The sequence below is a fragment of the Gopherus flavomarginatus genome, chromosome 4 (assembly GCF_025201925.1).
Source record: "Gopherus flavomarginatus isolate rGopFla2 chromosome 4, rGopFla2.mat.asm, whole genome shotgun sequence".
NCBI classification, from domain to species: Eukaryota; Metazoa; Chordata; order Testudines; family Testudinidae; genus Gopherus; species Gopherus flavomarginatus.
The window spans coordinates 15,460,000-15,487,510 of NC_066620.1; the positions used below are offsets into that span (position 1 = coordinate 15,460,000).

General features: G+C 40.9%; 1 protein-coding gene across 12 annotated transcripts in view; it reads left to right on the plus strand.

Annotated features, from left to right (window-relative positions):
* The window catches only part of EHBP1 (EH domain binding protein 1), a 282,634-nt gene that overhangs the window by 222,202 nt on the left and 32,921 nt on the right, over positions 1-27,511 (plus strand). For 5 of the 12 annotated variants that reach the window (XM_050952010.1, XM_050952021.1, XM_050952012.1 and 2 more), the window contains 5 exons: positions 2,389-2,496; positions 12,906-13,033; positions 15,657-15,795; positions 15,947-16,053; positions 19,290-19,413. In XM_050952010.1, coding sequence (XP_050807967.1) covers positions 2,389-2,496; positions 12,906-13,033; positions 15,657-15,795; positions 15,947-16,053; positions 19,290-19,413 — 606 coding nt within the window. The remainder of the gene's footprint in view (positions 1-2,388; positions 2,497-12,905; positions 13,034-15,656; positions 15,796-15,946; positions 16,054-19,289; positions 19,414-27,511) is intronic. The other 7 variants (XM_050952011.1, XM_050952013.1, XM_050952018.1 and 4 more) reach the window with 3 other exon arrangements.

Below are 27,511 nucleotides of genomic sequence, written 5' to 3' on the forward strand. Positions count from 1 at the left end.
TCAGATGCATGTAGTGGAAAATACAGTAGGAAGATATATATATACACAGAGAACATGAAACAATGGGTGTTACCATACACACTAAAAGGAAAGTGATCGGTTAAGGTGAGCTATTACCAGCAGGAGAGAAAAAGAACTGTTTATAGTGGTAATGAAAATGGCCCATTTCCAGCAATTGACAAGGAGATGTAAGGAACTGTGGGGGTGGAATATGCATGGGGAAATAGTTTTACTTTGTGTAATGGCCCATCCACTCCCAGTCTTTATTCAAGCCTAGTTTGATGGTGTCCAATTTGCAAATTAATTCCAATTCAGCAGTCTCTTGTTGGCGTCTGTTTCTGAAGAATTTTTGTTGTAATATTGCGACTTTTAGGTCTGTAATCGAGTGGCCAGGGAGATTGAAGTGTTCTCCAACTGGTTTTTGAATGTTATAATTCTAGGCGTCTGATTTGTGTCCATTTATTCTTTTACGTAGACTGTCCGGTTTGGCCAATGTACATGGCAGAGGGGCATTGCTGGCACATGATGGCATATATCACGTTGGTAGATGTGCTGGTGAACGAGCCCTTGATGGCGTGGCTGATGTGATTAGGTCCTGAAAATTTATGCACATCTCCTTCATGGTCTTCTTCCCCCAGTCTTTCCTATACTTTTTTCCTTAAAGACTCACACAGAGGAAACCCACAAAAGAATTGGCCCCACCTTTCAATCCCCTTCTTTCCCTAGCCCACCCTAATCAAATCTGCTATTAGAGTTATCCAACACATCTTCCTCTGCCCACCCCACTTCATCATCTACATCGCAGAACTCCTGACTTTGTTTATTGACTCAAATGGACTGGTTGCTGATGTATTTCAAAATGCTTTGCTCCTCTTCATTGTAGCAAGAGCCGCACTTGGAATGAGCAAAGCTGCACAAAGAACATTAGCAACTGTGTTGGGTGGATTGACAATCTAAAGAGGAAGGAAGAGTGCAACTGATGTAAAAGGAAGAGTTGCAGCAAAAAAAGAAAAATAGGGAGGCTTGAAGCATGTGAATTACAGTGATTGTAAAGATGAACAGGTGGACAAAATAAACAGCTGTGTTCTGTATGCCTCCATGGAAAACTTAAGTTCTGTTGTCAATAGACGTGGACCTGAGTTGCATGCCCAAAGTTCAGGGGTTTTGGTTTAGCCTACTACAGAGCTAGGGGTTAGGCTTAAAAGTTCTGATCCAGATCCAAACGTCACAAAAATGAGGAGATGTTCAAGGTTAAGGTTTGGGGTCTAGGCAGTTTCTAACTACCATATTTAGACTCTTCTACATTTGGCTGAGTTGGAAATGTATCAAAGTAAATTTTCACTAACCTGTGTGACCTCCAATTTTAAGTAATAGTTATTCTCCAATACTGCCATTTTCCCATTTTCTTTCTAATTGTCTCCAACTTCCCTTCATATGAAAGCCATCCTCTTTCCCTTTCTGGTCTCTAAATACCCCTCAGTCCATTTCTCATGTACATACACGCCAAACAGCAAACAGCTTCACTTGAAGAAACTAGAAATTATTTAATAAAATGTAGCTAAACATTTTGAAGGTGTTACCCAGCTTTTACTGACTTACTTTTAATGTTACTTGTTTTAATTTCACTGTATGTACAGTATATGGTCTCTCAGTAAAATAAGGAAAGTAGGAGTCAGGACTTTTCATGAATTCTGTTCCTGGCTCGGGCACCTGCTCATCGCTTGACCTTCCTTAAGTCACTTACCCTTTCTATGCCTTGGTTTTACCCATCTACAAAATGAGGATAATAGTGTCTACCTACTTCATGGGAATGTTATGGGGCTTATTTAATTCATGTTTGTAAACTGCTTTGAGATGCCCAATGGAAGGGCCCCATGGAAGTACAAAGTATAATGAAGATTATTTATTAAAACTCTGCATTCCTTGCCAACTGGCCTCACCATTCAGACTGGTGCTGTGACAGAGCAGTAGGTGTCTACTTGTAAGGATGGTTCTCACAATGTGTTACTCTATCAAAGATCAGCCATAATGACGAGGTGATCCACAGGTAACCTGTTAGAATGCTGAAGGGTGTAAGAAAAATAATTGTAACTTGTGTGTTCTTTGACATTGGTCAGACATCCAGCCCAATTGAAGATTGTACCTGAGGCCAGATTCTTCCCTGATTACATCCTTTGCACCTCCACTATGTGTATATACTGAATTGCATCAATTTAAAAATATACTTGTTAGTGAAAACTGGGAAATCTCCCTGCAGATTGATTTCGTTACTTCAGTTTGCGTTTCTTGCCATAGTGGTGCTCAACTGTCACTAAACTACTAATGTTTTTACTGGGATGGTGCGTGAACAAGACAAAGTACTAACGTTAACGCTACATGTTCCTACAGATGAGGATCATAATACTGAGATAAATACTAATGAGGAGATTCCTGAATGCTCTATTACAGAAGGTGGAGATGAACTTACTAACCTAGAAAATGACCTTGATTCTACTGGTAATTTAAATAATGGCTGTTCTCTGTATTTTGCATGACTAACACTTCTTCATCATCAGTATCTGTGTCTTTTATCTGTTCAGTAATGTTAGCCTAGCTGTGTCTTTTTTCAAATCTTTTTAACCCTTAAGTTCATTTCACTTTCCTGAATTATTTACTTACTTGTTTATTATTGCTTCAAATTTAAGATCAACAACAGAAGAAATATTTAATATAATGGTGGATTCCAATGTGTGTTCCTGTTTGGAGACAAGGTGTGATTACACTAACTGCACCAGCCAAGCCATGCAGGTTTTTGTGTTCACAAGTCTGTAGCGGGATTACACTTCAAGGGGTTGGGTGCGTTGTTTTTTTTTTGTTTTGTTTTGTTTTTGACTGGTCACTGTTCAATTATTTATGTATTATATATTTGTGCTCAGATTATGGAGCACAAATTCTGTTCAGACTTACACCCTGTGCAGTCCCATTGAGTTCCTCCCCGTGGGGTTGTATGAGATGTAAACCAACACAGAATTGGCCATAGGTGGTTTACAAAGTTAAAACAGTTTTTTCTATACCAAATTTTAAAATCATCAATATTATTAGAATGGCCTGTACGTGACCACTTTGCATGCTTGCCAAATAGTAATAATACGTAAGGATGATAACCTCTTATTAGAATTTTAAACCACAGAAGCTTGAGTTCAGATTCCTTCACTAACACAACTGTGTGACAATATTTACCCATGGGGATATTCTCTCAGGTAACTAGAAGCCAGGTTTTTAAAGATATTTGGATGTCTAAAAATTCAGATAAGCACATAATGGAATTTTCCAAAGCCTCTTAGTCAGTCAGGCACCTAACTTGCTTAGGCACTTTTGAAAATCTCACAGCGTCCGCATACTTGTCTAAACAGCTCTCTGATCCTGCAGTGCTATAGAGCCATTGGAGGGGCTTATACTCTGTCCACCCTGCCTGCTGCCAGGGTAGTAGGAAAAATGAGCGTGGTCAGTGCACCCCTTTACTATGGTACACCACATGGCTGCTTTTTTGGTTTCGTATGGCCCCATTACAAGTTGGCTTAAGTTAGAGCAGCCCAGAGAAGTATGGCATGCATGGAGCAGCACCAGGAACAAGGGCATGCTAGGGAGAGCTTTTAGCCATCCTGTGACTGAGGGCTTGTCTACCTGGTGGGGTAAGGCACTGTCTGGGGGTATGAGTTCTAATTTGTCCATGTAGACCCTGCTCGTGTGCACTAAAGGTTCCCTAGGACATTTTAACATAATACTGTTTCAAACAGCATTATGCTAAAGTGCATCAGCAAGGTCTACACAGAGCAATGAACATGCAACACATAGACCACCCGTAAAGCACATTACCCCACCATGTAGACAAGTCCTCACTTTCTGTCTACACTGGCTAGACCCATGGATCTGGCCCATTGTATGCTAAATCAAACTCCTTTACTTTATATGTGGCTCTTTGTACATTAAATTGATGATGATCTATATATCACTTTGCTTACAATGGTTGCATATGTCAGTTGATCATGTCTTGGATGAGGTAAATTGGGTGTTTGGAGCTGCAGCAACAAATGATGAAATACGTCAATTTGGAAGAGCACTCAGAGCAGGCTAATTTGTAGGCCTAATAAGCTTGAATCACGTCATTTATTATTTCTGCTTTGATATTTTCTGTGCAGAAAATATATTGAATATTTCTAGTGTTAGGTTCAAACTGATGTTCAAAAGATTCATGGATTTTAAGGCTAAAAGAAACTACTGTGGTCATCTAGTCTGACTGCCTGAAATAGAAGCCTATAAAAAGATTTTCCAGTAAATATTGGTACTTCGAGATATGTCCCTGTGGGTGCTCTATTGTAGGTGCACTTGCATCCCTGCGCTGCTGATCAAAGAGCTTCAGTAGCAGTGTCCATTGCGCCTGCACATGCACTGTCCCCCCTCATGCTGCGCCATGAGCTAGTCAGCATGCATAGGCTAACTCCCCTCAGTTCCTTCTAAACCGCCCCTGGCTAGACACAGAGCCAGCAGCAGTCTGTTAAGACTATTGTTCCCCTGTTTGCTTCTCAGTCAGATAGTTTTTCCAGTGATCGTTCTAGTTGTTGTCTAGTTGTAATTCTTCTTTTCTTTTTCTGGCCTTTTTCCCTCTGGGGACCCTTCCCCTTATCGGGGTATGCCCAGCACCCTGGGCTTCAGGAAGTGCTGCACCTGCAACAAGGCGGTCCCGGTCGCAGATAAGCGCTCTGTGTACCTTCTGCCAGCAGGTCCAGTCGAGATCCTGCAAAGACAGAGAGTTCCACCAGAAAATCATCATCTTTGAGGCAACTTTCCAACCTCAGTCTCCTGGCGGATGTGAATCTTCCCCATAATCTTTGACATCTCAGAGAAGTGTGTCGAAGTAGTAGGCCTGGGACCCCTCTCACAAGTTCTCTAAGTAACCCCAGAGATAGCTGCAAACAATTGCCATCTCACTTGGTATCTTCAGCACCGCGACCATCTCAGTCTGGCGTCCATGCCTCACAATGGCCATCGGCTCCTGGTACTGCTGACAGGCCCACAGAACCTATGGGCATGGGCACCAAGTCTTCTTGTCCCTTAGTACTAAGTAAGCACTCTAAGAAGACGGTCCTAGTACATGAGTTGGCCTCAGCACTACCAGCAGCAGTTCACCCAGCACCGGAGAGATCAGTGCAGACTAGGTCTCCACAGCCCCCGCTCCCGACAGTAGGACGTTCTGCACTGGCTGAATTCCACCAAATCAGAGACCTCAGCATACATTGTGGCACCGATCTTTTACCGAACACAGAGGATATTCCCGCAGCCATGCCATGCCCCTCTGCTGTCTTGGAACAGATTCAGAGACAGGCTACTAGGATGATCCAAGGAATGGAAAACCTGTCTTATGAAAGGAGACTCAAAGAGCTTGGCTTGTTTAGCCTAACCAAAAGAAGGTTCAGGAGGGATATGATTGCTCTTTATAAATATATCAGAGGGATAAATATTAGGGAGGGAGAGCAATTATTTAATCTTAGTACCAATGTGGACACAAGAACAAATGGCTATAAACTGGACACTAGGAAGTTTAGACTTGAAATTAGAGGAACGTTTCTAACCATGAGAGGAGTGAAGTTCTGGAGCAGCCTTCCAAGGGGTGTAGTGGGGGCAAAAGACCTGTCTGACTTTAAGATTAAGCTTGATAAGTTTATGGAGGGGATGGTATGATGGGATAGCCTAATTTTGGCAATTAATTGGGCAATTGACCTTTAATTATCAGCAGGTAAGTATGCCCAGTAGTCTGTGATGGGATGGAATCTCAGTTACTATAGAGAATTCTTTCCTGGTTGCTGGCTGGTGAGTCTTGCCCACATGCTCAGGGTTTAACTGATGGCCATATTTGGGGTCAGGAAGGAATTTTCCTCCAGGGTAAACTGGCAGAGGCCCTGGAGATTTTTTACCTTCCTCTGCAGCATGAGGGCACGGGTCACTTGCTGGAGGATTCTCTGCAGCTTGAGGTCTTCAAACCACAATTTGAGGACTTCAGTAACTCAGACATAGGTTAGGGGGTTGTTATTGAAGTGGATGGGTGAGATTCTGTGGCCTGCATTGTGCATGAGGTCAGACTAGATGATCATAATGGTCCCTTCTGACTTTAAAGTCTGTGAGATAATGAGTCAGAGGAGATGGTCTCACAGTACTCCTCCCAAGCTCCATATGAGACCCACTGCCAACAAGGCCTGAGAATGTACCCGCAAATCACAGAATCATTAGGGTTGGAAGGGACCTCAAGAGATCATCTAGTCCAACCCCCTGCTCAAAGCAGGACCAATCCCCAAATCCCTAAATGGCCCCCTCAATGGTTGAACTCACAACCCTGGGTTTAGCAGGCCAATGCTCAAACCACTGAGCTATCCCTCCCCCCCACCTGTGAGTACTTCCACCAGGCCCTAAGCCACCAGAATGGCCATATTGGAACCTTTGGGTTGCACACTGACAGCCTGCTTCTCGAGCTTCAAGCCTCACCTGAGAACCTCCAGGTACACACCCTTGGCCACAGCATCCAGGGCCTTGGAACGGCTTCAGGAGATAGAGGAACAGGAAGCCGGTCCTGAAGAGGAAATAACATTAAAGACCATGTCCTCCTCTTCTCTGGACAAAGCCATCATGCCTCCCCAATCATTTCTGGCAGACAAGTTCCATCTTTTCCAAGAGCTGGCGAAGAGGGTGGCGGACACCCTCCACATACCACTACAGGAGGTCAAGGACACCCACTATCAGCTTCTTGATATTCTCCACTTTTCATCTTCCTCAAAGATTGCCCTCCTAATAAATGAAGCAATTTTATACCTGGCAAAAACAATGTGCAAAACCCCAGCATTGGTGGTGCCAAATTGCAAATGTGTGGACAAAAAATGTTATGTCCTCAGCAAGGAATCGCAATTCCTCTTTTCCCACCCTCCACACAATTCCATCATTGTGGACACTGTCAATTCCCATGTCTGACAACACCAGTCCAAAGCTATGCCCTATGACAGGAATTGGAAGCATCTTGATCTTTTCAGTAGAAAGGTGTATTCCTCGTCACCTTACACTTCCATATTGCCAACTGTCAGGTGCTCATGGCCAAATACGATTGCACAAATTATAATAAACTTAATGATTTTATTGAAAAACTGCCAGAGGTACATTGGGAATCCTTCTAGGCCATCATACAGGAAGGGCACCTAGTGGCAGAAACATTACTACAATTGGCCTTTGACGCCACCAACAGACCAGCCATGTCCTTCTCAATGGCGGTGGTGCTGTGATGGGCATCGTGACTCCACTTGTTGAGATTGCTGAAAGAGGTTCAGTTTACAGTGTAAGATCTTCCCTTCAAGGGCAAAAAGCTCTTTGCCGAAAAGACCAACGCTTCCCTTCATACGCTGAAGGATTTCAGGGCTACCATCAGGTTGCTGGGAATCTATACACCCGGACAGGAGAGACAATTTAGTCCTCAATCCTAGCATAGGTGATATGCAGCTCAATACAAACCTCAGCGCCATTACAAGCCACAAAGAAAGAAAGAGATATTCCCAAAATGCAAGCTGTCGAGCCCACAACCTTCATCCCAACCCCCAGTATCTAAGTTCCACTTTTGATGGGCAGGTTGAGGCACCACAAGACCCCCAACTGATACAACCAACATCATTGTACACCTATTTGCTTACCGACTGGCAACATTTTGCAGTGCCTAGGAATGCATAACATTAGACCAATGGGTCTTACATATCGTCCCATCCAGGTACTCCATCCATTTCACCTCCCTACCCCCTCCACAACACCCTTCCCCATCCCTCTTGAAAGACTCTTTTCACTGAAATTTACTGCTGCAGGAGTAGGTTAGGAGCTATAGAACCACTACCTCAACATCTATGAGGCAAGGGATTCTACTCTAATGCCCCTAGGAAGGGAGGTTGGAGAGCCCTGTTGGACCTCAGAGCTTTCAACAAGTTTGTCAAGGCTCAGAAGCACAAGATGGTCACCTTATCAATGATCATTCCAGCCTTGGAACTGGTAGACTGGTTTTTGATTCTTGACCTCCAGGACGTCTGATTTCACATCTTGATCCTACTAACTCACAGACGATTTCTCAGGTTCACTCTGGGACATGATCATTACCAATACAGAGTCCTCCCCTTCGAGCTCTCATCGACCCCTAGAGCATTTTCCACAATTCTCTCAGTGGTAGCTGCTCATTTACGCTCACTAAGGATAATCATTTACCCATACCCGGACGATTGTATCCTTAGAACCCAATCTCTCAAGGAGGCTCACCAAGTCATTGATACTACAATACACTAGTTCACAGAACTGGGTCTACAGATCAACACCCAGAAGTCAACACGCACTGCAGAGCAATGCCTGGAATTCATAGGGGCTGACCTGACTAAAGCCCTACAGACTAAAGCCCTCCTAACCTCCAACAAAGATTCCTATCCCTGGTTTCACTCATAGACAATGTTCAATGCAACCCACAAGTACCGGCCAGGCTCCACCTCCAACTCTTGGGACATACGGCAGCAGGCATGGCAGTGATACCGCATGCCAGACTCCACATGTGATGCCTCCAACAGTGGTTCAGTTTGGTTTTCAGACCAAATAGGGACAGGTTGGACAAACCCCTATCAGGATCAGAAACTCCTTAGATTGGTGGAAGGACCTGGCCAATGTGTGCAAAAGGATCCCCTTCTCGCAGACATCACCATCGTCGCTCCTTAGCACCAATGCATCACACACAGGGCAGGGCATGCATTTAAATGGCCTCTTGACACAAGGCAAATGGTTGCCTGCAGAGATATCCCTCCACATCAATCTCCTCGAGTTGAGAGCGGTCAAGAACACCTGTGTCCACTTCCTCCCGCTGATTGCAGGATCCTATACAAAGATCTTAAGAGACAATATAGCATACATGTACTACATTAATAGGTAAGGGGGATCAGGTCACCCTCCCTATGTGAGGAAGCAATGACATTATTTAACTAGTGCATCTCCCATGACATCACCCTGTCCACGGGTTTCCTCCCAGCACACAGAACTCAGTAGTAGACAATCTCAGTTGCGAGTCGGAGATACATCCGTTTGTGCTTCATGACCTTGTCACGTGATGGAGATCACCATCCATAGACCTGTTTGCCACTTACCAGAACAAGAAATGTCCATGCTCCTGCTCCACAGCAGGGATGGAACAGCACACCCTGGGCAATGCCCTTCTTTTCCCATGGGATGGGGACCTTCCTTACATCTTCCCTCCATTTCCTCTACTTCTGAAGGTCCTATTAAAAATAAAAAGGAACGGCACTCATGTCATTCTGGTCGCTCCTACCTGGCCAAGACAGACCTAGGACCCTGGCTTGGCACAGCTCGCAACATGCCCATCAATCTCCCTCCTAGCTATTCCGCACCTCCTCTCACAGGACAAAGGGCATAATCTGCATCCCAACCTGGGGATTCTCTCCCTCAAAGCATGGCTCCTCAAAGGTGGTTCCAGCAGCTAGAGAGCTCCTGCTCCAGGGAAGTACAAGAGGTTCTATTCCACAGTAAGAAGTCCTCCACATGACACACTTACCTGCAGAAATGGTTGAGGTTTCAGATTCAGTGCATGTCCCAACATCCATGTCTCTTCCACACATTCTAGACCATGGTCTGACCCTTAAAAAGTCAGAACTATCCCTAAGCTTTCTTAGGGTCCATCTAGCAGCTATCACAGCTTTTCACCAACGTGTAGAGGGGTACTCAGTGCTGTCAGACCCAACCACAAAATGTTTCCTCAAGGGTTTAATAAAATAAATGTGTGCAAAGGGATCCCCTTCTCGCAGACATTACCATCGTCACTCCTTAGCACCAGTGCATCACATACAGGGCAGGGCATGCATTTAAATGGCCTCATGACACAAGGCAAATGATTGCCTGCAGAGATATCCCTCCACATCAATCTCCTCGAGTTGAGAGTGATCAAGAACACCTTTGTCTACTTCCTCCCACTGAGCCTCAGCCTCCACTTCCTACCCCCATGTAAGATCTAAACCTAGTATTGAAAGGGCTGACTTTTGACATCTATCAGCTAAATCTTTTGATATATATCAATGAAAATGGTGTTCTTCATAGCGATTATCTCATCCAGAAGAATAGGAGAGATAGCAGCCCTAATGGCACATCCCCGCTACACAGTATTCTTTCCGGATTATGCTCAGGGCACATCCAAAATTCATCCCCAAGGTAACTGCTCTATATCACGTGAATCAATTAATTCACCTTCCAGTCTTCTACCCCATGCCTCACCAAGGCAACAGGGAGGCTATACTTTATACCCTCGACATCAGGAGAGTCCTGGCCTTCTACCTTGACAGGATGAGGGCCTTCAGGAAGTCCCCTAGACCAGTGGTCCCCAAACTGTGGGGTGTGACCTAAGGGGGCACAGAGGAACATTTGTGGGGCACAGAGGGGCCCAGGCCAGCCCCCAGGAGGCTGGGAGGGAGCAGTCTGCCCCCAGCTCCATTCTGGCCCCAGCGGTCCAGCCCCACTCCTGGCCGGGGCTCTGCTTCCAACTGGGGCCCCTAGCTCCAGTTCCTGGCCCCAACTGTGGCCTCGCTCCTGGCCAAGGCCCCAGCTGCAGTGCCTGCCCCACTCCCACTGCAGCCTTGGGCCTTGACCACAGGCCTGCTCCCAGCCCCAGCCCCCAGTCACAGCTCCCAGGGGGGCGTGAATCAGGTAAGGGAGTGGTGGGGCAAAAGGTTTGGAGACCACTGTCCTAGACTTCCCTTCTCCATTGTGGAAAGATCCAAGGACTCAGCAATATCAAACCAAAGGCTCACTAAGTGGGTTCCGAACTGCATCAGACAGTGCTACCAAATTAGCAACATGACCCTTCCATATTCAGTTTGTACACATGCCATAAGATTGATCTCATCCGTCGCCTTCTTCAAGAATGGTCACTGTGGGTGCTCCATAATCCACCCACCTCCTCTCTACTTCGGAGTTCTTGTCAGTGACTCTGTGGCAGTGTAGGAATTGAGGGGGATTAGCCCATGCGTGCTGACTAGTCTCGTGGCACAGTATGAGGGAGGACAGCGCATGTGTGGGCCTAATGGAGCCTGCTACTGAAGTTCTCTGATCTGTAGCTCAGGGACATAAGCACACCTACAGTAGAGCACTCATAGGGACACATCTCGAAGAACCATCATTATTGCACAAGGTGAGTTACTTCTTTATACTTGGGAGGAGAAGACAATTAGGAATTGATTATTTATGGTATGTCTCCTAACCTAGTGATTCTCCAACCTTTCTTTCTGCGAACCATTTTTCTAAGAGAGAGATCCTACTGGAGACAGGTGGATGGGATGAACACCCAAAGAGTCCTGTCTATTTGAGATCTTCGGTGACTTGATTAATGAATTTGTTACCTGCTGAACCCTTCTTCTTTCCATAGAATTTTAGGCAGAATCCATAAATGAAGTAAAAGGAAACTGGTTTGAGAACTTCTTTTTGAAATGTGGAAGTTGTTGATTTTAAATCCTGCATCAATATTTGTTACTGCCGCTACCGTGTGCTGCTGTGAATGTATTTTATAAAACGTGAACATCTGTGTATTACAAATATTGCATGGTGTTTGTGTATAAGCCAGTGTGTATGTGTGTGCACTCATATGTTAGGCTAACTTATAGCCACCGTGCATCGGTGTGCCAGAGAAGAGCGAAGCTGTCCTTCATCACACCCCGTCACATCATGTCTCTGTAGGAGGCAGGCAGATATTTGGTTGTTAACTCCCCAGGAATATTTTGAGGAACAGGATGTCCAACATTGTTCACAGAACTCCAAGCCTTAGAAGGAGTGCGGTTAGGAAATTAATTTGACTACTCCTTCCTGCATTCTAGCTTGTGAGTACAGGACTGCAGTTTGGAGTGCAAGGTACATCTGTAGAACACATGTAGCAAGTGCTGTTTTGCAGTGTGTTCACCCCATGCACGACTTGCATGCATAATGCCTCCAGGTGATGCACCTTCTGCTCCCTACCAGTGTGACTGTAGCTCACAAAATTGTAATATATTCTATTAATCTCTCTCTCTCTCAAATATGTGTGTGGTCATATGTATGGTTGGGGTGGGGGTGTGTACGTGCACACACTACTCACATACAAAACACTATATACTTTGCATGTGGTCAAATAAGCATTAATGGGAAGTGAAATATTGTACATATGAGCCCCGATGCAAAGCCATAGGAATTTTTCCAGTGACTTCACTGGGGGTTTGGATGAGGCTTCTGAAGATTTTATTTTTTTATGAAGTAATAAATGTATTTGATTTCACTCCTAACTCCATTATATTCCATAATTTATAACAAACATTACTAGAAAGATGGCTTTGTTGTCACTCTGGTTTTAAAGTTGAGAAGCTGTGCCCAAGGAATCTTGTGTTAACCATTCAAGTTTACAAAGAATATTAATTTATCAGAACCTAAAATAGCTGATGAATTTTTAATATTCCATCTTAAAATAAATTCTTCTCTAATAGTTTTTATATATCCAAAAGAGAAGCCAGAGTATGTGTACTAGCTGAGAGGAACTTAACATTTTGTGAAGTTCATGTGTTTATCGTTCACTACTTTATAACATAGTACAAGCTGTACTTGATGGTGCAGAACCAAGTTCTAACTTTCTTTAATGTATGTTTTTGAGAAAACTTGGGAGATGTTTGTATGTGTAACACATACAGATCTAGTTCAATATGTGCTTTAAAGATCTTTTTCTCCTCAGTTTTCACTTTTTAGTTTAAAATGATAGTACTATGAATTCTATTAAACTGATACATTGTTGTAGCAACTCTCCATTTAAATGCATCTCACTCTGTTGTACGTGGTATTTGCATATTTAGCAGAACAAAACAGTAAGTTGGTGGATTTGAAGCTGAGGAAGCTCCTAGAAGCTCAGCCACAGGTGGCAAATTCACTCTTCAGTGCTGCTCAGAAAGCTGTAACTGATAGCTCAGAGCAAGACATTAAGGTAAGTTTTGATTAATGCTTTTATCTCTGTACCTGTGTGTTCTGATTTCTGGTTTGCATTTTATGATGAGGAAAATAATTTCTTATCAAATCCATCACAGTAAGAAATGCGGAGAATCTGCTGGGCAGTGCAGTTGCAGAGTTTGCAGTGCAGTGGGGTTCTTCTACGCATCAATCAACACATTTTCTGTTTATATTATGATTTTTTTTAGCCATACTATAGCTATAACTGTAATTGGCTGGCATAATCGTGAGGTCTGTACAAACACCTCTAAATTCTTACTGTTCAGCTTACCACTTAAATCTGAAATGAAGGCATAGGAAGAGTCAGTGGCAAAATTCTCATTGACTGCAGTAAGAGCAAAATTGGACACCACGTATTTTTCTTCCCTTTCAAGTCTCACCACCTGTTTTGCTCAACCAAAACTAGAATGTATTATGTTGTAAAAATATATAGAAGTCTGTGTAATCTGGAAGTGAGTGAGTCTGAGAAAAATGAATTTTAAGACAAGTATATACGCTGCATGTTTTGTCAATCTTTAATGTACACCATTTTAACATAAAGTACATACATATGAGTTTTCCATTTTATTTTCTTAATTAGGCCCTTTTATGTTATTATAACTAAATAAAAAATACCCTGTGCATGTCATTAATATCTCTATGGCTTTGGGGCACTTCCAGTTGTGTATAACTTTTCACCCACCTGCAGACTGTGGGGACAGCACTGCTGACTGAAAGGATTTCCTTCCCCAGATACAGAGATGCTTTGAAGTCCCAAAACAATGACTTTCATTGCTTTTCCCTTACACTGTCGGTTCCTATAAATTGGTGATGAAAGTGTGTGGCAGCAGTAGAGGACTTTCGGTCTCTATCTTTGAACAAAAGGAAGCCTGGATCAAGTCTGATTTTTGCGTTCAATTTAGCTTTCTGCAGTGGATTTAATGCAAAATGAAGCTGGCCCAAGAATAATACAATGGATTGAAAAGGCTAACTGAATTAGTGGGCTTAGAGGAATACATTTGTAAAGTGGCAGAAGTCCCTAGTCATAAAAAGGTTTCTTAAAATGGGATTTACTTGCTAATCGCACTGATATTTTAACATGTTGCCAGGCCTAAAAAATTAGCCTTGTTTGTTTATTTTGGTAAAGACTTGAGTTCAGACTTCAAATATCTATTGTCCTAACAACAGAAAGCCACCTTTTATTTAAAACCAGAATCATAACAGCCCAAAAACATACCTCTGGAAAAACATGCATCTAATGAGAGTGATACTTTTTTAAGCTTAGTTCAATAAATGGCACACAGGCACCTTCATTAGGGCAATTTGATATCCGCTAACCTGATGAAAATGATGTTTCTTTATAAAAGCTTTTCTGTATTAATTGATTTTTTTTAAGTTACTCCAACAAAAGGTGCAACTTAACAGCGTGCCTTTGTGTACGTCTTTTTAACAAAGAGTTTAAAAATGGTATTGCAAAGAATGTATGGTGTCCATCTGTTCTCATGGAGCTTTCCGCATTGAGTTGGATTTGTGTTTTAATAAAATGCAGTTTACACGTTTATAAATGAGGCATTCTGTGTTTGTGGAAAAGGATAAACTGTTACCTTCCCTTGAGGATTCTGTATCCCAGGCCTCCTCGAGGCTAGAGAATAGGCCATTGGAGAACTCCCTCATTACTGATTGTCTCAATGCAGAGGAAGGGCAAAGTCTTGGTAGCTTTTGATAACCAGTTTCAGCATTCAGCAGGCTTAGCTATTAGTCATGCATCTTAGCCTTTCCCTATTTACTTTCAAAACACTTAATAAAAATAATAAAAGATTAGGTATAAAATGAAATATTTGTTTGGTACACAGCACCTCGGTATCTGCAGTTTCCACACATTGCAGTGGTTCAGTCTTCTGGGATATTTCATGTTGATAGAACCATTTGAATTTGTTACCAGTATTAACATAGGAAGCTCTGGAAAAGATAATTGTAGTTTCCTTAGCTGTAAAGAGCTTACTTACAAATCTGGCTTTGGAAAGTTATAGCTGATGAAATGCAGTTCAGTGGGATAGTATTATAATCCTACCTTTTAGCCTTCATCCAGCATTAGTGGTTTATCTCAATGGGCATAAAATTAGAAACTAGTTCTTCTTGTCATACAAGTCTGTGGGACTATACAAAACGATAGAATTCTTTACTGGGCAGAGTTGTGAGGAAGAAAGACTAAAGGCAACATGCTTTTCAAGTGATTATAGATCAAGTTTAGGAGTATACATTATGCAGGTTGGCACTAATGTATACCATGCAGGACAAATTAAAGTTGTAAAAGAGTTATCTGTCATTTAAAATCCACATCACTGAAAGATATTCGTCATAGTTAACAGATCTTGCTGTTGAGCAATACAGAGTCCTGCCTGATGATGCCAAACAAACCAAAACCAATCACCGCCAAAAAAAAGTTCATCACTCTGCTTCTTTTTCAGCAGCTGATACTTTTATCCCGCACAACAGCAATCTGAGTTGTGAAATTCTCTGCAAATCCCGCATTGTGTTCTGTCATTGAAACATACCTTTCCAATGTGTGATTTCACATTTGTAAACAAAAGAATCTGTTGTATGTCTTGTTTTTCTGACAGAATGGAACAGAAGAATATCGTGCTGAGCGATTACAAAAAGCAACAGAACGTTTTAGAAATCCTGTTGTGTTCAGCAAGGACTCTACAGTCAGAAAAACTCAGCTCCAGTCTTTCAGTCAATATGTTGAGAACCGACCAGGTAGGAGAAAATATAAAACATGTTTTCCCATCTTATGATTTAATAATATTTAACAATAAATATATTAAAATCCTGATAATGTAAGTCCACATTTCAATACACAAATATCAAGCTTTATAATAATTTTACATGTCTTTCCCCTTTTTTCAAGAGATGAAAAGGCAAAGATCAATACAGGAAGATACAAAGAGAGGAAATGAGGAGAAGGCAGCGATAACTGAAACTCAGAGGAAGCCATCAGAAGATGAAGTGCTTAATGTATATTAATTTTTTGTCTGGTTTCATGATTGCTGATAATTCCAAGCTGTATGTGGAAATAGTGCCTTTATTTGTTAAAATGAGATGTTAGGGTTTTTTAGATGTCAATCTCCAGTGCATTCAAAGCAGAGTGAGAGGGGTGCGCTGTTGAATTAGTCTGCAGTGTGGTGATAATTGTCAGATAAAAAAAAAATGAATTTTTCAGAGTTCCACAGCCCCAGCTTCCTTGAGACATTTCCATCAGGGCACTTCCCATAAAGAGATTCCAGTATTGATCTACCGGGAGGATTTTAATTATTACAATAGCAGATACCGCAGAGCTGCAGTTAGAGGGAAGAGTCACATGAGACCTGCTAGAATTTCTCAGCCAACCCATTTTGTTGGCTTGGGTTAATGGGTGTTCAACCTTTCCATTATCCAGATCAGCCGTGAATTACTAGCTGAATGATGTTTGCATTAATATAATATATATGGTAATTTCTTCACTTAATTAACGGGGAGGTTCAGCTCAGTAGGGGTATGGGCTGATCATGTGTAAAATTGATTTGTGAGGGAAATATTTGATAGACCGCAGGGAGAAAGCTGCTTTTGAATGACAGCTGCGGGACAGAAGGAGGAAGAACAAGTTTTAACCTGAATTTTTTGACTGGAAGCACAGCATAGTCTTTGATGGTGGTCATATGTTGCTGTCCACAATTTGTCTAAATGCGTTCATTCTTTTTGCTGAAGCAATTCAGTGCCAGTTAGAGCTTTTGTAATGCTGTGATACCTATAGTAAATCACCTAACTTCTTAACAATCTCTCAGCTACTTTATTAGCATAGCTGTGCTTTAGCAAAGCTGGTAAGGTCTTCCTCAGTGAATTCACATTATAAATGCAGATAATACACATGAACACTTGGAATATTTCATCCTGACACAGCATTTCTTTTCATCTTCTAATGGCATTGTGAACAATTCTGCATGCTGACATTAGTGACATTTTTATACTGTTTTCAATTCATTGTAGTTGAAAGGCAATATATTTCACATATCATACATCACTTCAACTCACCCACACTAATTCTCTTGTTCATGTACTCCACTTGGAGGCTGTCTTTCCTTAATTGTGTTGTGGCTACGAGACAGGTGAAAAAAAGTTTCCTTTAGAACTGATGCTATTTTCTGGTGTGACCGCAGTGTGTTGCAACAACATGCCTATTTCACCAGGTGCCCAAGATCTTAAAGTTCCAGACTTGTTACATATAGTTGTGAGACTTATGCCATCCTCTCAGCCTTCACAGTGAATTTATCTTTATTTGCAGTAATATCCAGCTATAATAATTTTTATCCCTATTGTACAATTGTGAAGCTGTACCGACTCTTTCAGCAATATTTACTGAGAAACAATTGAAAGAATTCAGTCAAATTAGTTGTGACTGACTAACTAATCCAGCAACAAGTTAGCCAGTGATAGGGATATACAGATGATAAAAGAGCCTGCATTTTCCCCTCCTATCCCCAAAGGATAATGGCTATAGGTATATCCCTTTGCAAAGGACAAGAGGAATCTGAAAACAAGCCTCATCTGTATTAAGCTTCTCAACCTTAAAACTGTCTCAAAGAGCCTTGGGGAGAATTCCTGAAAGCTTATTGGTGATTATGAAGAAAATGTGGAGGAGGCATCCCTGAAATAGTAGTATTTTCCTCCTAACTTCTTTTGCATAAATACCCTAACTATAATGTTTCAGCACTATGTAAGACCCCTTTTATGTCAGCCTCATCTATACAAACATTTAGTTTGCAGCAAGATGGGATGTGGATCTACCTCTTGCTAGCCTGTCACAGACTAACTTTCTGTGTGGACCCTGCTGACGTACATTAATACTTCATTAATGTACTTTGCTCAAGCCCTAGGCTCACAAGAGGTAGATTCACACCCCAGCTTCCCACATGTAGACGGGGCCTAAGAGAATGTCCCAAATCAAAATAGTGCTCCAAAGGAAGTTGAACTCAATCTGGCCATATGAAAATAACTTTGGGATACTGAATGACCACTCTCTACATCCTAGTGAGAGATCCAACTACACCTCGACCTCCATATAACGCTGTCCTCTGGAGCCAAAAAATCTTACTGTGTTATAGGTGAAACCATGTTGTATCGAACTTGGCTTGATCCACCGGAGTGCGCAGCCCTGCCCCCCGGAACGCTGCTTTACCCCATTATATCCAAATTCGTGTTATATCAGGTCACGTTATATCGGGGTAGAGGTGTATTTTGTAAGTCAGGTTTGTTCATTGAGGATGTTTGTGGACATTTTGTGAGATTCATGAGGACGAGTATATATTGTCCTTCAAGACAGTGCTGAAACATGTAGGATACAGAGTACAGACTTGACTTTTTTTAGTGCTGTATAACTTTTCTGGTATGAAAATGTTTTAAAGTGATTTATAAAGTCTACGTACGGGGCTTCATTGCAGTTGGGGATTAACAAAACTGGGAAGGAGGAGCAGATCTAGTGTGTAGTCCCATTGCATCATAGAGACTGTGCAGTGGATTTTGACACCACCTGTCAGGATAAGAATCAAGGCTACACTAATTACCAATACTTTTACAGATCATTGTTTATCAGGGCAATAGCCTGCAGTAGGGGAAATCTGAAGAAGCATTACAGCCTAGTCTGGTGTGCCTCATCAGTAGAATTGACACAGAGAAACTAGATGCAAAAACAAAGGAAGTTTGTTTTTGTTTTTCTAATCCCAAAACCCACATTTTGCATTGTCACCATGATGTTCTTGTGATGGTTCTTTCTAAAAACACAACCCCTAAAAGTTAGCAGTTTAAAACAAAATAAAAACTGGATGTAACAGAAATCACACGTAACTTATCACTGTAAATAATAATATAAATAGTACCTTTGGATTATTGCTCCAGGTTTACTATGTTGTATATAACAACAGCTCTTACTTAGAAATAAATTATACAGAATTTCAAAAAATCAGGTCATTTAAAACAGCAAAATCAACATCTAGACACTGAAATATCCTCTAAGGAAACCATGCTTTTTAAAAAAAAAAATAGTGCATCCAAATAATGATATTTGGCAAAATTGCAAGGTTTATAAAATATAAGTGTTAGCTTTTTGGTAGTGAGCTGGATATTTGGTTGTTTAGGTAAGTGCCTTACTAAGTGTTTGTGGAAAGGAAAAATGCAACTTACAAGTGATGTTTTTTCTTCTTGTTTGTTCTCTTTAACAGAAAGGGTTCAAAGACACCAGTCAGTATGTTGTAGGAGAATTGGCAGCACTAGAGAATGAGCAAAAGCAAATTGACACCCGTGCCGCGCTGGTGGAGAAGCGCCTTCGCTATCTCATGGACACAGGTACGGTGCCCAATTACACTGTAAACAGTTTTGGCAAATTGAGCGTTCACAAACTCTTATAGAGTTTTGGAAGTGTGAATCTTTGAAGCCTGAATGTTCAGCAAAACTGCCTTGAAAATAAAAAGGCTGCGATTTGCAGCCACCTCTCTGGGCCCTGGTGATAAGAGTGCCTTCATGGGAAGTGATAACTTACCCTGATACCGTGTGAGCCAGCACTATTGAACAGTGTGCTCATCCATGCAGAGTTGGAATACACATCTGTGCCTCATTGATATGCCACTGCTAAAAAAAAAAAAAAAAAAGAAAGAAAAAAAGTAAGATCCTCACTGTGCTACTGATTCAGAGGAAAAAGAAAAAAAAAAAAAGATTTGGCCAGCTAAAGCCATGTACTGCATGAAACAGAGCACAGTACATGGGGGAAGGCTCCATTGACGAGATCACTGAAATTTGAGAATATTATCTGGTTACTGATGCTGCACAATTTTTTATTTTTATTTTTTCTTTTCAAGAGAGCAGGTTTTTAAAAGTCTGTAATACTTTGTGTTGCAGGTGCAGTTGAAAGGATTAAAGTATATAGTCAGGTTTTTGTAAAATGCATTGTGGTTGCAAGTTCCCATCCGCAGTGAATGTTAGATTGGTATTAAATGCTGATTATCGTCATGGATGGGGAAGGTTTAAAAGCGTCATGCCATTTGGAACAAATAGTACTTCAGTATTTGAAAAATAAATAATACTTACTGTAATTCAGAAAATACTGATCCTGCCTTAGGAAGATAACACTCTTGGGAAGAAAAGTTAATTGCTGCACATTATTTTGTGGTTAAGTTATCTTTATATATGTATACAATATTAATATGAATGTAAGGTCTGACTTTAACTTGGAAAGCAAGGTTTTGTTGGGGTAAACTAAAAATTCAGTCAGATGTTATTAATTTATACTGTTGTATAAAGATGAATAAACTAAATTTAGTATCATGGCATGAAATGGGGATGCAATATCTGTCCAAAATTGTAGGGTGTTTTTAAATTTGTTTATTATCTAACATACCTTTGTTAGTTTTTTAATTTAAAAAAAATGTTCACACACAAAGAATCTGTCCCCCTATATGAGTGTTCAAATTAGGACCCTGATCTGGCAGCAGTTCTGGGCTTTATAAGTGCCTGGAGAGTCCTGCTTTATGTGCTACGATAGAATTAATATATAAATGTGCCATCGCACACCCTTGTGTGCATTCTGTTTGTGTGTAGGGGAGAGAAAGACAAAGATTATTTACTCAAAAAAACCTTATAGAATCAGAAAAGATGCATCTTAAAACAATTTTTAAAAGGCAAGTGAACTCAGAGCATCTCCTCTGGACATGCACTGTTCGCATGCACGGTAGCCAGCTCGTTTAAATCTAATTGTTCCTAGTCCTTGTTTTTGTTGTTAATATTTTAAAAGTCATTTTTCCTAAGTTTTAAAGTAAAGAGATCGTTACTAGCTTCTTCAGGTCCTGGACATAGTGAAATGGACTTCTTAAGTCAAAATGAATATTTCTTTGTAAGTATGAGATGGCAAGTGTGGTATAGAGTGGATTTACATAGCAAAGGTGTATAGGTTTATAATTGGAATGCTGATGGGGCACCCTTACCTATAGGGCTACAAATGGTTCAACTATATTGAGAAACATTCTTTTTGGATTCTTGGCCTATTTTCATTTTGCTATCAAACTTCCTTACGTAATGCCGTTCTATATTTACATAAATGATTTGACTAGTGCAGGGTGACAATTCTGTATTTGCCTTCTCAGTATAACGGCACAAATACATGTGTAGGGGAAGGGAGAGGACACCTTTCAAGACGAGAGACTCTTGCCTGCACTTACCTTCATAGCCTTTAAAGCAGGGTTTTCAAACTTTTTCAAACTGTAGATCCCATCTCCCCTTCCAATCATACAATATCCCTGGGGAAGCTACAGAAATTGCCAACATAGACAAATAATATTAGGGAAATGTTTGTGTTGTTAACTGTCTTTAGTTAACTGTCTTGGGGCGGGGGGGAGAAAGCCACGATCTCCTTTTGCTCTTCTTTTAAAATTCTGCTCCATTGTGTTCTGTTCTGCCCTGCACATGCTTCCCTGCCACCTGTTCCTAGTATTGCCTCACTGCAGATACTTCCCTACTTCCTGCTTCTCTTCTACCCCTCCTCCTGGAGCCTTCTGATGGTGTCTGGCAGCTCCAGTCCTGTTGGTGGCTCTGTCCAAAAGAGTGTCTCTGGTTTTCCTCACCCATTCCTCTTAATGGAGTGGTCCCTAATGGAAGCAGCTAGGCAGACTGCTCCTCTGCCTCGTTTCCAGCTTTTTTTACAGGTGTCCGGGCTTGTCTTTTTCAGTTTCTGAACACCTACAAGAGAATCTGGAAACAAGAAAGAAGAATGAGCACCAAATGACCAACCAGCATCCCATGGACCACCAGCAAGTGCTCTGTAGATCAAAACTTGAGAGCTGTTGCAGAAAAAATTACCACAACCTGATAGGGTACAAAATCCCTATAGGGAAGCTGATTGTTGATCTTTTGTGGGCTGTGGAAATTCTATCCTAGCCACTGGCACACATGTTGAGAAAACAGGGTTTCCAATTCTCACCATTTCATTCTGTCTTGGTATTTGGTGTTTTTCTTAAAATCCTAGCTTCTAGATTTAAGAGATTGCATGAGAACCTCAGCTTTCGTTTTTTAAAAAGTGAGTTCCTAGCCCTCATGGCTGTGGGGAAAAGCTTGAAAACATGAAACAAGTGTACTCTAAAGTTTCAGAACCAGAAAGCAAATAAAAATAACCCCACATTTGTTGTTGTTTTTTTAATATCATGATTGGGGGGCAAGTATGATTTTTTAATGCTTGGATTTGTCAATACAGGAGACACCTTAAGAGAGCAGAGTTAATGTAAACTCTGGGCATTGCAGCCCACAGGATTTTCTAGTAACTCTTCTGGTGGTTCTTCCAGTGGAGAAAGTAGGGACATTGTTTGCCCGTCCCCATTGTCTCTGCTACTGACTAGGCCTTCTACCCTTTTTCCATGAAGTTTGGCATTGTTCTTTATTAGACGTCCTTCAGGAAGAGAGCTCTCTTTCCTCCTCCTCCTTTTAGGGAACAACGGTTTTATCTCAGACAGTTAGTGCTTTTTGTGGCCACCTGGCGATTCTTCGTCTTCCTACCTACAAGCTACATTTTATTGTTCAGCCAAGGAGAGACTGATTCAGGCTACCTCTTCTTTTAATATCCATTCTGGCTGATTAACATGCATTTGCCATTCATCTGCCTCCCATTCCTACACTTCAGGTCATTAAAGTGGAGGGATCAGTACCTTTCGCCAAGCAGCAGTCTCCGTGGCACATTTACTCTGGTTCAGTCAGATATAGTGACTGGGCCTTGGAGAGTGCAGGCTTTGGTGATTGTGGAATAATTCATGGTTTTTACCAAAGGAGAATCACCCAGGATTGATAAAGCATAGGCAACCTACCCATGGGTTGAATCCCAGCTCCTGGAAGTATGTGACTGTAATCTCAGTTCACTTTTTCTTTAGGGCTGGTCTACACTTTCTAGAGGATCGACGCTGCAGCGATCGATGCATCGCGGTCAATTTAGTGGGTCTTCACTAAATCGACCGCCGATCACTCTCCCATCGACTCTTGTACTCCACCTTTATCAAGAAGAGTAAGGGGAGTCGATGGGAGAGCATCTCCCATCAACATCACATAGTGTGGACCCCACAGTAAGTAGATCTAAGCTATGTTTGTTTGAGTTACGCTATTCACATAACTCAAATTGCGTAGCTTAGATCGACTTTTCTCTTTAGTGTAGACAAGGCCTTAAAATGAAAGGTTTTGGCATCTATGTTGCAAAGAAAGGCTTGAAAATGTGACCCGAGGATATCCAGTACAATGATGTCCAAAACAATATTTCTGAGAAGTATGAACTGCCCCATTCCATTCAGCTGCATGGGGTGTTAACTCCAGTGATGCACTGCCAATGCCACACCCACAGAGAATTCTGTGTGTGATAGAAGGAGGCCTGCTTGGCCCACTCACCCAAGCAGATATACCCCAACTGCTAGGGTAAGAAGTGGAGCAGGTGTCCCATCTGCTGCCATCACTGCATCTCCAGAGAGAGGAAGGGGCTCTGCTAGTTCCGAGGGGAAGGGGATGCCCCTGCTCTCTAGTGGGGTTGGGGCTGCAAGGGTGGATTTACCTGGCACCCAAGTCATGGTGCATCTAGGATCCTGGATTTCATTAATCTGGCCCTGGAAGCACCCTTTCAGTATAGAGAGCAGAGTCCCTGGCCGCTATCCAAGGGAAGTTTATGGAACTTCCAGCAGCCAGGGAGGAAATTTGGAGAGGATAGGGTCTTGCATTTATTATCAGCTTGACTAATAACGCTTTTCTGAGGTGTGTTAAAAATAAAAGTAATTAAAATTACAGGTGACTGACTTATATTTGGATCTGAGTAGTCAGGTGTCTATTAACATTTTGTAATTTATATCATTGGTTTGGTGTACATGTTTCCTGTATTAGCAATACTTACTCTTTGCACTTAAAATGAAAAGGTAATCTGACCTTATTCCAGTGAAATATAGTTTATTGGTACATTGTAAGACTGTGAGGAAAATCAGCATTTCAGTGACACAAACACAATCTGAATAAGCTGATGTCATGTCTGTGATTACACTCTAAATATCTGTAATGGTTACACTTACAGAAGAGCCTTTCCACTGCTGCTTCTGAAATATACTATAACAAAGGCTCAAGCCTCTGGAAGGGTAGGAGAGAAGAGGCAAGGCTGAAGGTAAAAGTAATTAGATGAAGGCAAAAATAAGAGGGGGTATTTGTATAATTGCATATAAAAATCACATAATTTAGTATCATTGATTTCCTTTCCTCCCCCATTATAATGACTTGACATTAAATGATGACAATGGCAGGATTATCTTGCTTTTTTTCAGCGTCGTACTTAACCATGTTGTACCTAGCCTGTGTTATGGATAAGGTAGTTTCGTCTCCTCTTCTGATAGTCTTTTCCCCCACTGCAAATCTTTCTATCTACTGTATTGATCTTAAGGTGCTTATTGCCTTGGTATCTAAGCACCAATCAAAATGCAGAATTGCCACATAATACAACAAAAACAAATAAAAAAAAAGCTTAGTTTAAAAATCCTTAATCTAACTCTCTTTTTGGTCACTATTTTCTCATGCATTACAAAAACAGCTACTTGAAAAAAATGTACAGCTATCAAACATTCTGTTATCTGACCACAGGGTATGAAGAGTTTTTAATTGTTTTTTTGATTAGCTACAAGCTCATAAATTCAGGTAAATGCACACTTGTATTTTCTATGTGAGATTCTGTACATTGCCAATGGATGAACATGTTTAGGGTACTGTATAAGGATTAATGAAATAACAAAAACTGTGCTGCTGCTGATTGACCAGTGATGGTAAATGTAATTGAATTAGCAGTGCACTAAAATAAATGTAGACAAAATAAATATAGACAAGAGAATCTGGTGAAAGCTTCTGTAATGTTTTAGATTAATAGGCATACAGAATTCTTCACATTTTTTATTACGTTGTCCCTAGATGAATTCAAAGTAATTGGGGTGGTTAATTTTATTTACACAGAGCCGTTCACAGCGCATTAAATAATAGAGATAATTGAACAAGAATTGTCAAGTGTGTACTGATATCAGACATATTACAGAAGGGAATGTGCATAAAACTTCATTTCTATGCAGCCATTGTTTATGGTAATTAAGTACACAGATTTATCCCTTGGTTGCCTTCCAAGCTTATGGCAACTGCTATTGTTGTGCTCCATTAATATGTAATCAGGAAATAGTTTAATTTTCTAATCTGCAGTTTGAGAATTCACTTTCTAACAACTCTTAATTACTGCATTGCCCTAATGATGCTCATGGTTATGAAAATTGAACCAATAAACTCAGTGGAAGAAGCCAGGGGGGATTATAATTCCAGAGGTGGTGCTTACTTAATAAACTTGTTATGCCTTCACCAGAGGGAGCTCAGTGTCCTTCAAAAGCATCTAATTTTATATTTCAGAATTTTTTGTATCTACTGTGTAAAGAGTTAATGTACAGTAGGGGGGATTGTTGTAAATTAATTCACTAGAGAACTAGATATGTGATAATATCACCAATTTTATATTTTTCAAACCATACACTAATTTTACAATTGAATTGTACAGGGAATAGCACAGTCAGTTCAAACTATTGTTTTAAATTGGCTTCATTATTTTATTTTCCCTAAAGTTTACTTTCTTTCTTTAGCAGCATTAGCGCATAAACAATACCATCTGACCCTGGGACCTCTCTAGCTATGCACACGTGGACACACACATTTTTTTAATAGTCACCAAGTCAGATTTACTCCATTTTCAGTTCACTGGTGTTTTTCTCAGCCTAATTCTGCTCTCACTGACACTGATTTTACATTGGTTTAACACTGTTGACAGCAGTGGAATCATTTCTACTTTATGCCGGGGTAACATAGATCAGAATCAAGCTCATAACCTTAAATTCACTGTGATTATTTCATCTAGTTCTCATAACTTTTGAAATGTCCAGTCCTGTAAGTAAGAGAATCTCATAACCTTTGAAATGTCCAGTCCTGTAAGTAAGAGAATCAAAAAGGAGGTATGGGGTAGTTATTTAAAATATCAATATTTACCTACATTTACCATATAGCGTTAGCACAATTTAGAAATAGGAAATATCTGTGGTATCTCAGATAGCACTGTGTGGTAAAACTTGGCAAACATTAACTTTATAATGGCAACTAGTGTAATTTGGTGTCTCCTATACACATTGCTTCTCATCTTCAAAAAAAAAAAAAAAAAATACCCAATTTCAACATTCCAGGTGCCCAAAGTAGGGGCAGGATTACCATCTCTTATCCACTCTTTCACCTCTCCTTTTTCAGCGTGTAAGCTTTCTTGTCAATAGAACTAATTACATGGTGAACCTAACAACAAACATTAGAAACACTGCAAACACATGTGTTAAGTCACTGCAAATTAACTCTTACCAATCTAAAAAGCAGTGTATGCTTTGTTGCCATCATGTGAAGGAAAAATCATTTATTATATTTAGCGTTTTACACTGCTTCGAAGGTACAAAGAATTGAGCTTTACAAGAGCTAAACATCATTTGTTAATAGAAAAGGAATAAAGGTTCATTGTAAAAGTACATGCAAAAAAGAGGATTTAAGCAGTTTATGAAGTCTGTTGTTAACTAAATGAAATTTTCATTTTTAATATAAAAGATTACCTAGTGAAGTTTTCATATTTGCTCGTTCTGCCATGATATCCCCTCCTTGTCCTCCAGTACTGGCCAGTATGATGGCAATACACCTCAGATTATGAATCCATGACAGCTTAATTTTCTTTTTGGAGTGATGTGATATATATGTGTATTTCTAGTTATCTCTAATGGTAGTCCTATGTACATATATAGGGAAAACTTACTTGGATATACTGTACAAACCTTTATAAGTCATAGAAATAAGGACTTATTCTTTATTTATTCATATTAGATGTTTGTATGCACAAATCACAGTTTCTTTATGTGAGCGCCCATTACAAATGACAATGGAGTTTACAAAACAAAGTGGGTCATTAGGTAGTTGGAAGACTGACTTGGTGATGCCAAGAGGCTGATTTCTTTTTTCTCCTTCCTTATCTTCAGTATCGTCAACAGCTGTGGTGAGAACATGCCTAAGAGCTATATTATCCAGAAGCCAGCTCTATAATGTATTTTTTCTTGCTACAGCAGTAGTATCTGGCTGGCTTCTTGGACAGCTTCAGGGTTGGCTGACTGACACCATTGTTAACCATACTTGTGGCCGTGAAACTGCTTTTGGAGCTGTCTTGGGGTCAAGTTGCCAGTAAACTGGGTTGCTTTGTGCTCCTGGCTGGTATTTTACTTTCTTTCACCTTTCTGAATGGTGAAGAATGTGCTTGCTGTGAGGTTAGAGAATGTGTATGTATGAGTATTACTCATGATAGTCATGCACAAGGGTGACTTGGTTCCAAAAATTCCTGTATATTCTC